Source organism: Cucumis sativus, chromosome 3 (assembly GCF_000004075.3).
Source record: "Cucumis sativus cultivar 9930 chromosome 3, Cucumber_9930_V3, whole genome shotgun sequence".
Classification (NCBI taxonomy): Eukaryota; Viridiplantae; Streptophyta; class Magnoliopsida; order Cucurbitales; family Cucurbitaceae; genus Cucumis; species Cucumis sativus.
Genome location: NC_026657.2, coordinates 19,492,378 through 19,508,728, shown reverse-complemented (window position 1 = coordinate 19,508,728; position 16,351 = coordinate 19,492,378). Strand labels below are relative to the sequence as shown.

Below are 16,351 nucleotides of genomic sequence, written 5' to 3'. Positions count from 1 at the left end.
GAACACTTGTAATTGAAAAAAAAAAAAGATAACAAGATAAAAAAAAATTATTAATAAAGAGAAAGTGAGGTTTGTAAGTTTAATTTTTAAATAAAAGCTGTTAAAATTACCATCTTAATTCTCCATCAAGACCTATATTGACTGTTGATCTTTAGAAATATAGATATCCAAATTATAAACAAACAAATATTATTGTTGAAATAGGCTATGAAGAACAATCCAAAACGCCACATACAAACGACGCCAACTAAAGTAAAGCACAAACAGCCTTTGCCATACATTTCTTCAGAAACCCAAAGCCACCTGCTAAATAACATTGCAATTATGTGTTCAAAAAATAAGCAATTTTTGCCATGCAATTTGAAAAATGGCTTAAACTTTCTTCCCCATCTTCTCAAACGTGTCTTCTCCTTCTCCACCTTTCTCCATCTATAAAATCCCAAACTTCTCCCACTCTCTTCTTCACTTCAAAACAGTTCAACCTAAATAACCACAGCCATGGGAAACCCTCTCTTCCTCTCTCTTTCCCTCTGTTTCTTGGTCCTCTTCAATGGCTGCCTAGCAACCGATGAAAACCTACGCGACGTCTCCCGCCGCTACTACGGTGAGGGCCAGAGCCGTTATCGCGAGTGTCGTCTTGATAGGCTTGATGCCCTCGAACCCTCCCGCCGTATTGAGGCCGAAGGTGGCATCATCGAGATGTGGGATCCCAGCCACGAGATGTTCCGGTGCGCCGGTGTGGCTGTCCAGAGATATATTATTGATCCTAATGGCCTTCTTCTCCCTCAATACACCAATGCCCCACGACTTATCTATGTGGAGAGAGGTATCAATTTTCATGCTTTTGCTCTGTTTTTTTTCCTTGTTCAGTTTTAGTACTGTTGAGCATGATGGGATGGATTTTGTGGAACAGGGAGAGGGATTAAGGGAGTTGTACTTCCCGGCTGCCCGGAAACGTACCAAGAGTCCCAGCAATCAGCCGGGGAGTTCCGAGACCGACATCAAAAGATCCATCACGTACGTGCCGGTGACCTCTTCGCTGTGCCGGCTGGTTCTGCTCATTGGACCTACAATGATGGCAATGAGAAATTAATTGCAGTGGTTCTTCTTGATGTTAGTAACCACGCCAACCAACTTGACTTCCATCCTAGGGTAAGTCCGTTATGTTTACAGCCTTTTTTGCTCAATCGATGTTGTTGAGACGTTACAGTAAATTTAATTTCGCTTTTCTGTAAACTATGAAGGCTTTCTACTTGGCTGGAAACCCAGAGGAGGAGTTCCCAGAGTGGAGATCGCAATGGAAGGGAGAGCAAGGACGACACAGCAGTCGCAAGGAAGGATCAAGTAACAAAAACAATATCTTCTATGCATTTGACGATAGAGTTCTTGCAGAAATTCTGAACATAAATATTGAGTTGGCGACGAAGATTCGCGGAGGAGATGACTTCAGACGCAACATCATAAAGGTCGAGGGACAACTTCAGGTGATCAGACCACCAAGATCAAGAGGAGGACGCAGAGGAGAGGAACAAGAATGGGAAGAGGAACAAGAAGAAGAGATGCAAAGACAACGTGAACGCCACCAAGGTCGTCGATGGGATGACAATGGTTTGGATGAAACTATTTGCTCAATGAGAATGAAGGAGAACATTGGTGATGCTTCACGTGCTGATATGTACACACCGGAAGCCGGTCGTCTTAGCACCACCAACAGCCACCGCTTCCCCATCCTCCGCTGGCTTCAACTCAGTGCCGAACGGGGTGTTCTCTACAGAGTAAGAATTTAGAGCCTGTTGGAAATGATGAGAGTTTTTTTTTAGCAGGAAAACTAACATAGACGTTTGTGGTATTAATTATTAATGCAGAATGCAATGTATGCTCCACACTGGAACCAAAACGCGCACAGCGTAATATTCGTAACAAGAGGGAGAGCGAGAGTACAAGTAGTAGACTGCAGGGGCCAAACTGTATACGATGGAGAGTTGCAACAACGCCAAGTTCTAGTGGTTCCACAAAACTTTGCCATAGTGAAGAAGGCAAGCGAGGAAGGGTTCGAATGGGTTTCATTCAAGACCAACGATAACGCCATGATAAACACACTGGCTGGACGCACCTCGGTCATGAGAGCATTCCCAGTTCAAGTCCTTGCGAGTGCGTACAGAATGTCGACAGAAGAAGCTCGAAGGCTCAAATTGAACAGAGAAGAGACCACTTTGTTGGCCCCTAGAATGTCGTCATCGCGTAGGCCGGCTAACCCGGTAGAAGAAATGTAAAGGCTTTGGCTTTGGTAGGAAGGGCCAGTTTTGGCTTTTGGTTTTATGGTTGTAATAATTTAGGGGTTAAAGCTTCGGAATAATCATAATAATAATAATAAAGACGAGGCCTTTCTTATACAAGAACTTGTGTTTATGGCCTTCATGTAAAAGACAGCTTTTCTCTGTCCTTGTTTTCCAATCACAAAGTTTATCTCTGAATAATAACAAAACCTTCCAATAATCTATGCTTTTTCTTCCTTAATTAAATGATGATAGGTGCCCTTTTTTTTTGAGAAAGTCATTTAGGTTTTGAATATTATTTGAACTATTAACTATATAGTTTCTATATATATAGATGTCATAGCATATGAAAAAAAAGTTGTTGCATTATATATATGACAGAAACTTGAAAGAGAGAGTGAGTTTTGTTGTGTGTGTTTAGTTGTAATGGAGAAAACAAAAACGAAGTTTTTATTTGTTGAATAAAATGTACATAGGTACAGTGGGCTTCGCTTTTGATCTGTAGTACACAGTTTTCTTATGGTTAAAAGTTGGATTCTCAATTGTAATCACAATCTTTCCAGGCTCACTAATGTAGAAACAATTCCTTAGGCTCTCTCCCGCTTTCTTTTGATTTTGCAATTGAATTCTGTACGATCCTTCATCTTCTGGCACAAATTCTTCTTTGTACACCACATCCCATCCCACCACCGTCACGTCCCACACCATCGTCACTCCTACCTGTATGCACAATAACGTCTCACAATCAACAACTTAGTTAATTAAACTTTGTATACACACCACCTACCTAGGTTCCAATAATTATATATTTTTTACCTCAGTAACCGGGAATTCGATGGTTGCAGCGAAGTTTCCTCTTATGCTTAGCTCTGAAGCATTATCAGCCGGTGAGAAGTCGTCATCTTCGTCTCTTTTAAGCCCCCCGTATCGAACAGGTAATTGTTCCGGAGCTATAAACCTGGTAGTTTAAATTAGGATATATATAATTAATTACTTTAAACTAATTAATGTGAATAAAAAAATAAAATCTTCTTTGCCTCTCCTCCTCACTTGAGAAGTGTCTTCGTCACTTTGGATGGACTTGCAAACACGAACTTAGCCTTGGTTTTATGGTTGATAATCTTGGATCGAAGTATGTGTCTGGCGTAGTACCAAAACGGAGCGTTTATAACTATCTGCAAATTTATTAAAACCAAACAGACACGCATCCTATAATATATATCCCTTCCCTTTTGTTAACATCAAATAATAACTAAGAAAGAAAATTAAAAGAGGATATGTATAATGTTATTCTTACGTACGTTTTTATAGACGAGTTCGGGATAATGATCTTGTAAAAGCAAGAGAGCTTTCTTGCTAACAGAACGGAACTCTTTCATGGCAGGACCAGGAGAGTTTTTCAAATCAGTAATTTGAACAATAGAATCAACCCCACCTTTCTCAAACCTGAGTTGTTTAATCCCTTTCTCCATATTTTGAACCATCCATCTCAACAACTCTTCACATTTCTCATCACTACCAAATATTCTTTCATACATTTCTCTATCTTTGAAAACCCCATTAGCATGAAACCAAATTGGATGACCTTCCCTATCTTTACCTTCCAAAAACCCAACCATATTATAAAGATGATGATCATCACCACCGAGTTTTTCTTCAAGAATCCCATCAGCTTTGTATTCTTTTCTCCATTTCAATGTCTTTCTAAGCATTTCAAATGCTTCATGTACTTTGTAATGTTTGGCTTTTAAGAACTTTTGGAGTAAAACATCTGTTCCTTCATGCCCTTTGCTTGGTAATAATGGAACTCCCCAAAGCCCAATTTCTTTATTACTGTTCTCTTTCTTTTTTGGTTTCCCAACAAGATAATTCCCTATTATTGCATCTTCCACTCTACAACGAAATTCTAATAAAGCTCTCTTCTTTCTTTTCTTTCTCATCTTCTTTTCCATTTCTTGTATTTCTTTTAATTCCCCCATTTCCCCTTCTCCAAAATTTTCCTGTGTTCATCAATCATTGGAAGAGCATAATATTATCAGAGAAAATAACCACATTTTTTTTAATAAAAAAAACAAAATTATTCACCAAAAGTTGTAAATACATAGAATGGATAAAGAAGATAGGTCTAACCAGATGATGATGGAGATGATGAAATCCTTCTTCATCGTTGTTAATGGAAAGAAGGTGCAAATCAGCTTCCACAGTAGTCCCATCATAAACCTTCTTCTCATTTCTCTCGGCCACCATACTTGCTTCTTCCAAATCCAGGACTCCGGCGGCCGAAGAGAGGGAGTTGTCGGAAAACCGAATGCTGCCTTAGCTACAACCGAACAAGCCAGAGATCATTGGTGATGGAAAATAACAAAAATTTATCATACTAACTATAATTGAGGTCTTCATAACACCCAAACAAAGAAAGGGAAAAAAATAAAATATTTTTGTTGAATCATTTACAGAGAAGAGAGGCTGCGAATTCTCAAAACCACAAAACCCATTGATTTTCTTCACCCAAATTTAGAAGTTCTTTTTTTTTTAAGATTATAATTTTCGTTCATTTGCACATAAATAAAACCCATGAAATCAACTGATTTTGTTCTGACGTGGTTTGGTGTTGTTACAAATTCGTGGTTCTTATCATTCACAACATCAATTAGAATATTTTTTTTAATTAAAGAAAGGAAAATTGGAATGGAGGACTACTTTAGCAATAATAATTAAAGATATAGCAACATTTAAATTTTTTTGTAAATATAGCAAAAATATCACTCATAGACTTGTATCGCTCATAGGCTTCATATGGTATATGAGTAATAAACTAATATTTACAGCATGGTCTATCAGTGATAGACTTATATCATTGATAGAATTTGACAAATTTTGCTATATTTGCAAATTTTTTAAAATTGTGTTATATATTTAATTAATTTGAATTTAATTGATAAATTTGCAACTATCCCTTCAAGAAATTGTGCCTATATATATATATATATATATATATGTTTTAATTAGTTAAATATTTTATAAATTTAAGAAGAGTCCTTGTAACAAAACAAAAATTTAGGAAGGTGGGCCATAAGCTTTTTTTTTTTATTAGGAAATTTTTAAAAATAGTAAATTTTACCAAATATTTACAACCTATACCAAATTTTATCAATGACGGTGATTGATATGCCATAGTGATAGAAAACCATCAGTGATAAAATTCAAAATTTTGTTATAGCTTTAAATATTTTAATTTATTTTGCTATATTTAAAAATGCCCCCTTTTTATTTTTGAATTAATAATTTTTTTCAATCAATAAATAAAATCGTCGGTAGCCAAATCTAAAGTATCGATTATAAACAACAGTGTACAAATAATCTTGAAAAATATACATTAGTACATCAGTTAATTTTGTTATAGTTGTGAATTTTTTATATGAATTTGATGGAATATAATTTACATTAAAACATATACATAATATTAGTGATATATTATGCATAATCTATTTATGGGTTTTCTAAAACATACAGTAGACCAACAAAATATTTACACTATAGAACAATTTTGAAAATAGAAAAAGCTCACTAACATGATAACTTGTATTGCTTATAAAAGGACAGATTATTATGACATTTTAGGTAGAACAATTGAGCCAAAGAGCAGAAGAATGTGTCAAAACACGTAGCTTCTATTGCAAATCCATAAACATAAGAGAATACAACTTGCATAAGTCTCCATGCACGTTTTACTATGTTTTTTAGTGTTTTATCGTAGGATTTATAAACAAAAGAAGACATAGTAAATCGCAAGAGGACGTGTGCACAAACTCTACGATAGGAAGCATGTTTGGTGATTAAATATCTCTAGGCAAAAAGTCACTTCATCACGCGTTGAAAATTCATTGAGAGACAAGAATAGTAGTTGAAGTTGATGTAACCTAACATGACTGCAATCAACGTTAACTAACATGCACAGAAGAATAGAAACCTCCCGCCTAACGTAGTCTGGCTATAAAAAAGGGTCCCTTCCTTATCATGTAAGAATTATGGTTTGAATGGACCAAAACCTAGAGAGCTCCACAGGAGCTAGTGGAAAGGACGAGTCTTTCTGCCTTCTGTGAAGAATATTTCATCTCTTCTCCAGTCAATCTTGTAAGTGAGAGTTTGGAGTAAGATTAGAGAGAAAAACCACAATCTTCTTCCCCCAACTTGTAAAAGAGCCAAAGGATGCTTCGACATTTTCTGGGGCTCGACTCACATCTCTTGTTTTCCATTTTTATTACTTTCTTTGTAATGTATGTGTTTTATATTATGCAGTGGTTGAAGGCCCCCGTTCTTTAATACATTGCAAATTTATCCCCTTTCAATCTATCATTTCTTTACTATTCACCTGTTGAAGTGTTATAAATAGCTTAAGCTTGTGGTAAGTTTTTTTATAAGAGATCTAGCTTATAAGGTTCATTGTGTTTAGTTAAGCTTTACTCCAACTCTTGGCCAGAGTTCGTCGGCAACTACTCGAGAGAGTAAGTACAAAAACATTGCTAAAGGTGTACAGGAAGGAGTTTAGAGACAAACTTCATCCATCTTTATGTTATTTGTAGTTTATTTTTATGATGCATTCTTGATAAATAGTCTTTATTTATATTTCTTATTGTATTAGCTAAGCTACACTCATCACTTGGCCAATGTATGTCATCAATTGCTCGATAGGGTAAGTAGCAAGGACATGGCTAATACAAGCAACAAAGAGTTTTCTCAACCTTGCGAGATGACTTCCCTCATTTGTATCCCAAAAGGTAAACAAGTGTGGATAATAGGCACCAAAAAGTTGTTGTCCTTAAATGCGAAGCACTCTGAGTAGTATGAGAGTAGATACTTCCTAGATATAAATCACTAAACTAGTCTCAGTCATTTGGATCCCGAAAGGAGACCAAATGTGGTGTTCAATGACTTCAAGAGGATCATGTCTTAATCATGAGATAGCTTAGCAAGTTATATCGCATTAAGGTGGTCCTATAACTTATTTTCCAAGTAGCATTAGACATTCCTTCACCCCTTCTTGTAAGTTAAAGCACATCTCTCTCACAACCACTTATTTCTTTAGGATAGTTAGGTAATTATGATTCTTTTTATATTCTTTTAACTCATTTATCATATTAGGATAGTTAGGTAATTATGATTCTTTTTATATTCTTTTAACTCATTTATCATAACGCCTAGTTGATAAGTAGATCCTAAAACTAAGCTTTGATATCAAATCTCTGTGTTTGATCCTAAATCACCCAGGTAAACCTATTGCTTTGCTTACACTTGGGCAAACAATATGAAAACTTGCACTTTGTGGATTTAGAAGTAGGTAGTGGAGACATTGGGAGCATTTCGCATGCAATGACATGTCAACTCGCATGACAAAGAGAATATTGGAAAGCATTTTGCATATAATGATCTATATTCTATGACATGCCATCATACCACAAACCAAACATATAAACAACCATTCTACAAAGAAAACAACCACAAACCAGTAATTAAAGGTTTGTAAAACCAACAAGCACACGCTCATCATCTGTAGGTTGAATCTCATGTGTTCGGACCTAAAAATGGAACTTCAACAAGTGCTAATTAAGAGACTAAAGCTTAGAATACTATAGTGAATGTGGAGGAAAAAAATGAATCGTAACGTACCATTTGCGACCCAAAGACCTAGGACTCAATCACCTTTAACCCAGGTGAGTGTGTGCAACTACACCACATTATGCATGATATCGCAAATGATGACTCCCTATGAGCAATCAACCCACTGATGGACAACAGTGTCTCGTAGGACAAGATCTACATATACAATGATATCATTAACACAAGCAAGTAACTAATGAAATCAATAAAACATAGTGAATATACTGCCAATGAAATCAATGAAACATAGTGAACATATAATCATAAACCCAAAAGGCAAAGAGAAATCCATAGAGCCTATACGACCTTCAGGGACTTGTTATTGGCTGATTTCTTCTTGTGTAATGCTACTTTTCCATGAAGTGCCCTTTTCAAACCAGTAGAGGTCTTGGTCCTGATAGAACTAAGACATGCACAGCGAAAAAGTAATCGAATTTCTACCCTAATTGCCATAATTAACAAGTAACTCTAAAATAATCAAATTAGGGTTTTACGAAATATTACCTTTGAAGCTTTCAAAAACTTTGATACCTCCTTAGCAATTCAAACCGAGACGACCACCAGTGCTCAACTACTATTCTCTGGACAAAGAACCGGGTTGTTGGACCCAATTTGATGTAGAAAGTAATGGAGATAAAAGGAAATTGGAAGGTTGAAGTTTTTTTTTTCTTGGTTGAGATATTGGAGTATATAAATAAAAAGGCAAAAGTTTTCAACCATTTGAAAACTCCCATATTTATAACATAATTACATGCAAAAATGCATGTAATTAATTTGCCAAATCTCAACACCTAATGTTCCACTAACAATTAGTGGAACTTAGTGGGCTAGGTGTCTACATCTCATATAGCCACATATTCCACTAAGAGTTGGTGGGATTATCCAACAAAATGTTGAATTTTCCCACTAACTTAGTCCAAGGGTAAAATGGTCATTAGATATTGTAAGTCAAAATCAATATTTTGACTTTTTACTTTTTTGTCCATCTTGACCAATTCTAACCTCCCGAGCATGAATCCGCATTCATTTTTCCAAAATTCAAATCACATTTGAATATAAGGCCGGTCAAAGTTTGACTTTTCAAAGTCAAAAGTCAACATTTTGACTTTTTACTATTTATTTACCAATTCTATCAATTTCAAGCTTCTTAGTATGAATCTGCATTCATACTTATAGTACGTAAAACATAAAGCTCTATTTCTAATTAGAAGACCGACGACTATATCACTATATTTGTCGGTTTCTCTTTCTTCTCCCAATTCGACTTATTTCATCACACTGTTCTAAGTTTAATCCATATGAGCTAGCAGAGGAACCTAATGGACCTATAGATCATGGGCTCCAACGATTCAAGATTAACTAGCTAAACTCTTTTAGACCGAGTTAATCAACATTCGTTAACTGACGGGTCATTCCACTAAAGTCCCGTAGTTGCACTCCCCTCACTATAGATATATTTGTGTCCATTTGATAAAACCATAATCAGTAAGTTAATCCTTCACAGGTTGCTCGTAACCTTGGCTGGGTCAAAATACCGTTTTACCCCTAAGATTACATCTTGCTCCTTAAGTCCCACTAATCCACTATTGAACAATTGGTTTAAGGTTCAACCTATAAACTTAATCCCTCTCGGGCCAATGAGAGGGTGGGGCCCCTTGTTCAAGACTTGGATTCAGTGCTTAAGAGAACAACCTATCTACTAACCCTAAAGCGGGTAGGAGTGAATTCCATCTTGTACCCTATGTTCCCAGCTATCCACCCGATCTTACCCCTGAAATGGGAGGCTTATTGGGCCAACACTGATGAGCTGCCCTCACCTATGCAGATATAAGAATAATCTCGTGTGAACTGGAGTTCATAGTTAACTCAGGATTAAAATTAAGTTACCTAGGTCATCAATAATCGAGATAGTCAGTTTTAAACAGTAAACGGTGTTATAACGTAAAAAAGACTAATTCATGGTTCAGTCTTATGTAAACACTTTACATAGGATGCCCCCACTTTCATGTCTCTACATGAACGATTCAGGATCACCTTGTTTGTACTACAAAGTGGGCTGCATCCATAGTTTCTCTAAATAAGGCGCCCAACCTTTATTAATATACTATAGACTATTTAGGCTATATATACTCGAACTTGATCCACGTTTATGTTTACACATAAAGTTCAAGTTTATTAAAAAAATAGCATTGAAACTTTATTTATTGGATTTAGGATTATAATATTTAATTTCTCAATAACAACTTTATTGAAACGGAATATGATTACAAACTACGAGTTTTAGGACAAAAAATTCCAACAGGTCCATACCAATTCACCCCAATCGTAGCTGATGAAGTCCTCACAATTGTCAATCAGAGCCAACACCGTCCAATCCATGTGTTGCTTCCTTTTTTGACCCAATCATCGCAAGCTCGATGAAGTAGAATATTGACATTTTCACTGCATCCTTGTCATTTTCAAACTGAAAGATGGGGTAATCTTTCTCAAACTCAGAGTCATTCATGCTTGTCCTATCCCCTAAATATAGCCTTCTTAATCAAAGGGCCTTATTATGTTCAAACTGGACCTCACGTTTGGGCCTATACCTCAATCTCTTTATTAAGTCAAAGTCCTCCGGCCCAAAGAAGATCTTCTCATCCAATAACTTAAAACTAATTGTGTTTTGTTGTCTTTCATCGACCTCTCTCAACAAAATTTAATGGCAAAGAGGTCCATTGAACACCAATTTCACGTTCAAGAAGTGTCCAAAGATGGTTTTCCTAAACATATGAAGTTTCTTTGATGTTAAACTTATTTTTTGTATACTTTGACATGGTCTTCGATAGATGCTAATAACATGTCAAGTTTGCAAGGAATAAGTTCTTTGAATTGATTTTGGTCACAAGAGACACCTGCAAAACACAAAAATTTGAACAAAATAAGTGTTTTGTGGGTTAATCTTGGGGCGTTCTCGGTCGAGATTACATGGATAAGGAATATAACTCGAAAAACATTACACCAAGATGCCACAAGATTAGGGTTTTTTGCATGCATTATGTGTGGTAATTTCAGGTGAAATCGGTCCCGAGAGATTATCCTACAAAATGCATGTGGAACCCATCTTATCTTAGGACATCTTCAATGAATCTTAGGACAAATTCATAAATCTCGTCCGAGATTCATCATCTGCACAAACCAGGATTCATGAAAAAGTCAAGATTCTTTAAAGGAGTTCACCATAAACAATACACATCAACCCATATTAATTCAAGTATTAATGTTTTGAAAGTTATGGAGTACCTTTTGTCAAAAGTACAAAGTCCAAGTGTGTTTTCGAAAAAGCATATTGTACTCTATTTTTTTTAATTCATTAACAAAGTCTTTTTCTTTATAATTGATTTAACATGATTTTTAAATATTGTAAATATAGTAAAACTATGGGCGATCAATTTTATTTTTGGTAAACTTTTATTATGGTACGTATAGTCTAAGAACTTAGTCTAAAGTGTGGTGTAGCTATAATTATTTTAAATTATGCTATATCGGTGGATACTTTAGGCGTGCTTGGTGAATTTTAAGAGGAAGGTCATATCCAAATAGGATTGTTGCAAATTTAGCAATTAGATTCAAAATAATTATCTATAACAACATTTAAAATTTTTTACAAATATAGCAAATTTGTCAAATTCTATCCTTAATGTAAATATTTGTGTATTAACGATAATTTTGTTATATTTACAAATTTTTTAAAATGTTTCTATATTCTTAATTATTATTCTTAAAATGATAACCATTACAACTACCGAAATCGTGCCGCTCGCCTGAGCAACCGAAAGAGATGGTCACCGGGTTCAGCGAAGGCATTTTGGGCTTAAGATACGGTGAGAGAAGCCCAGTCCCGATGGCCCAACTACATCCTCTTCGCCCGAGGAAGCTATGGCATTAAACCAATATCTTCTTCCATTATCAATGATAAATTCACAATTACAGGCCAGCAGGACAAAGAAGAACGAACCGGAAAAGCGAAATTCTTCAAAGAAATGCAAATAAAAAACCCTTCCTTTCCTCACTAAAACCTTTCCTTCCTTCCAGGTGTCTTAACCAGCAATGTCTCAAGCCATTCACCTTCTTCCTCACAACCCTACAGGTATCTGTTCTTCATATCCACAAAATCTCTGTTGGGTGCTCTTTATTTTTGTTCTTTGCTTGCTTAAAGGCTGGGAAATTAAGTACACTATTATTTTTACATTTACTGGGTGTTTCTAATTTCCATATAATTTCATGTGTTTTGTCCTAACGATCAAATGTTTGCATTAAGGTCTCTAAAGTTCTCGAATTTTGAATTTCTATAGGTTTTAGCGCCTCTTGGTTTTATCTGTGTTTTGTTGTTTACTTTTCTATTTGGTTGAATCTGTTTGTGGAGAAATTAAAGCTTTGCACTGGTTGGATTTCGTTCGACTTTTTGTGTTGAGCTTGTTCTGTTTCTCTCTATTTTCCCTTTTCTAAGTTTAGGTTTGATTTTAGAGTACTTAATACCATTTTCTGATTGTTTGAAAATTCTCTACTTGGTTGGATTACATGACCCTTTGGTTTCCTTTGCTGTATCATATTCTGGCCTTCTCGAATTGATGTAGATGTATGAGTTTTCTTTTCCTCAGTTTTTGGAGGAAGGTCAAGATGTAATGGTTACATCTGATATTGGGATATTCTCACTGCTTGCTTGAAGTTGGGGGTATTTGCATCGTCACTTTGCAGTATTTGCATTTGTTGAATCTTATCTCTTTGCTGTATGTTCTGTTCTGATATTGACTTTTCCAGTTTTCACATCCAATGTTTTAAAAGGTTATTGAGGTTTACGTCTTGAGGGTCGCCTCAGGGCAAGACTCTAACTTTTAGCTGTGAGAATTGTGGCTTCTTTGAACCACAAGAGGTTTATGCCATTTTGTTATAATGCATCAAGGCTTAAAAGTATCTATGACCCATATAACGATTAGAATAATAATATTAATTTGCCTCATTCTTCAAAATTATAAAACTTCGTGTTCTGAAAATAGGAACTATTACTACTTTTTCTACCGTGACTTTCAAAGTAATTATAATATTAGTCAATCCTTTAAATGATAATAGTAGAGAAGTTAAAGATATCTCTTTTAGATTTTTTTTGTTCAAGCGGCAGTTAATAGGGGTGGTTTTTTATTTTTTATTTTATTTATTTTTCTCTTTTATGATCATTATGTTTAGCAACACCTGGTCAAACTAACTTAGGAGTTATTAAATGTCTTTAGTTAAATTCGAAGCTTACGCCTTATGCTGGTTTAAGCCTGTGTTGTGCCTTTATGAGGAAAAGCCACAAGGGCGCTTTTTTCCTTTGTTAATTTCCATATTATTTTGCACATATGAAGATTGTTTAAACTGTTTTGATTTAAGGGCTTTGCTATAACTTCATCTTGAATTATTTTGGAGTGTTGTTTCCATAATTCAACGACGTGCCTCCATCTATTTCGGGAAGAGATTGACGATTGTACGTTGTCACATTTATAGGATTTATTTTGATTTTTATTTATTGTTGATCACTGTTGATGCATTATTGATGTTCAATAGTAACAGATAACGAGTCTGGAATTACATGTCTTGGTTGTAAAAACATTAGGCTGTTCATATATGCTCAAATCATGAAACTTAAAGCCTATGACTTGACCGCTAAGTTGTTTTCTCGATGCCCTTTACCTACAGCAACTGGTCCTAGTTGTTGCTTCTCCATTTTTCAATGAATAACCACACTATTATTGGTTGTTTTGATATACTTAATGGAAGCTTCTTTGTCATTTCTACATTTCTTCTTTTTCTCTTTTCAAGCAATGCCTTTTCTTTATTTGAATGGGACTTCAATGGACTTCAATTGCATATTTCTAATTTTGTGATTGTTTTCTTTTCAATGAATAACCACACTTACCTAAAAGAAATGCCTCAAGCCAAGCAAAATAAAACTTAGGGAATGTTTGCATAAAGGTTCCGTAATCTGAAGCCAACAAATTGAAATGTAATCTAGCAAGAGACCAAACATTAGAAGAACTAATTGCGTAGTTCTAATTTTGTGGTTTATACCTTATAGCATGATGGATGACAACTGTTGCTGTGTTTATGATTGCTTACTATGTGTTTATGATTGCTTACTATTAATGTATGGCATAACACTTTGGACTAATAGGTGGAAAATTCGAGGTTGGTGAATTTTTTTTTTTTTATTTGTTCTTTCTGAAGGTATACTTCTTTTTCTCTTTCGAAGGCAACATCTTTTCTTGCTGCAGATGGCTTTCCTAGATTGGAGATTTTAAATAAATGGTTAAAAAGAAAGACTTGGGAATAAACCTGCTCTGTTTTTGCAACGTTCAGGGGATTTCAATATATTTATGGAATGGGAATCATACCCCATTTTTTACTTCGATACTTCTCCCTTATAAATTCTGTTCTTGTTTGCTTTATATAACTTGGGTTACTACTCGTGCTCGAAATCTTATTAGTTCTTATAAACATGGAATCTGGATTTGATATAGGCTTTGGACTGTCAGATAGCAGATGCATACCTTGCTCTGGAGTTTCAGGACGAGCAGCCTCGTTCTCTTTTCACTCTTTATGTGCTGAACATAGAATCAATGTACCAGTCAAATTTAGACCTCTAAACTGTACTTCGTTGGGGGAGTCTTTTACGTGCAAAGCCAGCTCAGGAGGTCACAGGAGAAACCCAGATTTTCCAAAGCAAAATAGGCATGGCTTCTCAAGAAGCAGAAATAGGCAAAATGAGGAGAGAGAGAGTCTTGACAATGTTGATGAATCTGATTTATTATTGTCTAAGAATGGACCATTACTTTCCATCTCTAGCACCCCAAAATCCCAGGCCACCGCTACCCCAGGACCAAGGGAAAAGGAAATTGTTGAACTTTTCAGAAAGGTTCAAGCTCAGCTTCGGGAGCGAGCAGCAATGAAAGAAGAGAAGAAAGTGGAAGCTCAAGGACAAACGAAAGGGAGTGAGACAGTAGATTCTCTTCTTAAGCTATTGCGAAAGCATTCCGTGGAACAAGGGAAGAGAAGCAGTGGTGGGGGTGGCAGCAGCAACAAGGACATCAGTTTTAACCATGTCAAAGAGAATGGTCCTTACGATGAAGGAAGAGGCTCAAGCTTTTTTGGACTAAGTCCCAATTTGAGGGAGAAGGCCCAAAGACCCGTATCAAATTTCCAACGTAGATCCCCCGTGCCTCGGGTGAAGTACCAACCAATTTACCCTGGGGAAAGTATTGTCAACTCGACCAATGGTATGAATTCAAAAGGTGTGAAACCTAATGGAACTGATACAGGTTCTCAACTGAAAGGAAAGGTATGGACTCGGCAAGAGTCGGAACGAGAGCACTGGGAAGAGCTGCAATCACAAAGGGAGGCAGAACAGGAGCCAGAGCCGGACCAAGAGTTCGAATTGGAACCAGAGGCTGAAACATATGATCTAGAGCATGAAGGTGATGAAATGGAGCCTGAACTTGTTAATTTATTAGGTGTGTCATCAGACGTCGATGACACGTTTGAGGATGATGTTAAAGACAATGAGGAATTTGCAAAGCATGGTGAACAAGAACATGAGGACTTGAACTCATTGAAACTTGCTGAACTGAGGGCGATTGCCAAATCTCGTAGTTTGAGAGGGTTTTCGAAGATGAAGAAGAGCGAGCTCGTGCAATTGTTAAGCAACGGTCAGTAAGGATGTCATACTGGACAGGAACCTCTGGATTTAGGTTGTTTAGGTGTTTTTTTGTACTTATTTTTGTTGTGCTTATCAATCTGTTTGACTAGTTTTGAGTTAGAAATTGGTATTAGCTTTTTACAAACTCTTTCCCAGATTGTATATCAGGCTAATCTTCGCAGGTTCAGAGTACAAGTCAACAACAATCTCTTCTTTTAGTTTTTTCTCTTCTATTCAGACTCTTGTTCACTTATAGGAACCATTTTTTAAAGGGATTTTTATTGCTAACATGGTCCTCAAGCGTTTCCATCATGTTGCTCAGTGGGTGGGATTGATTTGAAAGGTTTGGAAGAATGATTGCTGTTTTTATGTGTTTGGTAAAAGAAATAGTTCATTAAAAGACTCCATTTCCAAGGTTAAAATGATTTTTATCCGTTTCTTAAAGATAAAAAGAATTTTGATATCTTGCTTACATCATTGCAAGAACTTTTAAAAAATTATCATTTTCTTTTCTTTTTCTTTCCGTTGATGATCCTTTGATTTTTTTCTCTTTTCTTACCTTTTTTTTTTATTCTCTTCTCCCTGCTTTGGACTTTTACTTTTCTTCTTCAACGAAATATTTTTCCTTCTTTAACGAGACCACACACCAACTTTGGCAAGACCGCTCTAGCAAACAAATTTCCCTCTTTGTTTTAGTTTGTGTTGA

At 35.9% G+C, this 16,351-nt stretch overlaps 3 protein-coding genes across 4 annotated transcripts; 2 read left to right on the top strand and 1 right to left on the bottom strand.

Annotated features, from left to right (window-relative positions):
- Nucleotides 1–238: 238 nt before the first annotated feature.
- LOC101217866 (11S globulin) lies at nt 239–2,496 on the top strand. The gene is made up of 4 exons (XM_011653139.2): nt 239–826; nt 914–1,152; nt 1,245–1,775; nt 1,866–2,496. The coding sequence occupies exons 1-4, from the start codon at nt 499–501 to the stop codon at nt 2,271–2,273; spliced, it is 1,506 nt and encodes a 501-aa protein (XP_011651441.2). The 5' UTR covers nt 239–498; the 3' UTR covers nt 2,274–2,496.
- A 201-nt stretch (nt 2,497–2,697) lies between these two features.
- On the bottom strand, nt 2,698–4,857 carry LOC101218102 (patellin-6). Its single transcript, XM_011653138.2, has 5 exons — nt 4,407–4,857; nt 3,578–4,276; nt 3,327–3,451; nt 3,093–3,234; nt 2,698–2,996 (listed from the first exon to the last, which is right to left on the bottom strand). The coding sequence occupies exons 1-5, from the start codon at nt 4,521–4,523 to the stop codon at nt 2,727–2,729; spliced, it is 1,353 nt and encodes a 450-aa protein (XP_011651440.1). The 5' UTR covers nt 4,524–4,857; the 3' UTR covers nt 2,698–2,726.
- A 7,030-nt stretch (nt 4,858–11,887) lies between these two features.
- LOC101221181 (rho-N domain-containing protein 1, chloroplastic) lies at nt 11,888–15,957 on the top strand. 2 transcript variants are annotated; one of them, XM_004151939.3, is made up of 2 exons: nt 11,888–12,063; nt 14,486–15,957. In XM_004151939.3, exons 1-2 carry the CDS (start codon nt 12,024–12,026, stop codon nt 15,661–15,663), a joined length of 1,218 nt encoding a protein of 405 aa, XP_004151987.1. In that variant the 5' UTR covers nt 11,888–12,023; the 3' UTR covers nt 15,664–15,957. The 2 variants fall into 2 exon arrangements, with proteins under 2 accessions (XP_004151987.1, XP_004151986.1); XM_004151938.3 differs by having other exon boundaries at nt 14,471–15,957.
- The last annotated feature ends 394 nt before the right edge of the window (nt 15,958–16,351 follow it).

Excerpts from the sequence above, each read along its gene's own strand:
- LOC101217866 (XM_011653139.2), top strand. The coding sequence starts at position 499 with ATGGGAAACCCTCTCTTCCTCTCTCTTTCCCTCTGTTTCTTGGTCCTC. Across the intron at positions 827-913 it reads ACTTATCTATGTGGAGAGAG|GGAGAGGGATTAAGGGAGTT; the intron begins GTATCAATTTTC and ends TTTGTGGAACAG. Across the intron at positions 1,776-1,865 it reads AACGGGGTGTTCTCTACAGA|AATGCAATGTATGCTCCACA; the intron begins GTAAGAATTTAG and ends TTATTAATGCAG.
- LOC101218102 (XM_011653138.2), bottom strand. The coding sequence starts at position 4,523 with ATGGTGGCCGAGAGAAATGAGAAGAAGGTTTATGATGGGACTACTGTG. Across the intron at positions 3,452-3,577 it reads CCGAACTCGTCTATAAAAAC|ATAGTTATAAACGCTCCGTT; the intron begins GTACGTAAGAAT and ends ATAAATTTGCAG. Across the intron at positions 2,997-3,092 it reads TCGAATTCCCGGTTACTGAG|GTAGGAGTGACGATGGTGTG; the intron begins GTAAAAAATATA and ends TTGTGCATACAG.
- LOC101221181 (XM_004151938.3), top strand. The coding sequence starts at position 12,024 with ATGTCTCAAGCCATTCACCTTCTTCCTCACAACCCTACAG. Across the intron at positions 12,064-14,470 it reads TCTTCCTCACAACCCTACAG|GCTTTGGACTGTCAGATAGC; the intron begins GTATCTGTTCTT and ends GATTTGATATAG.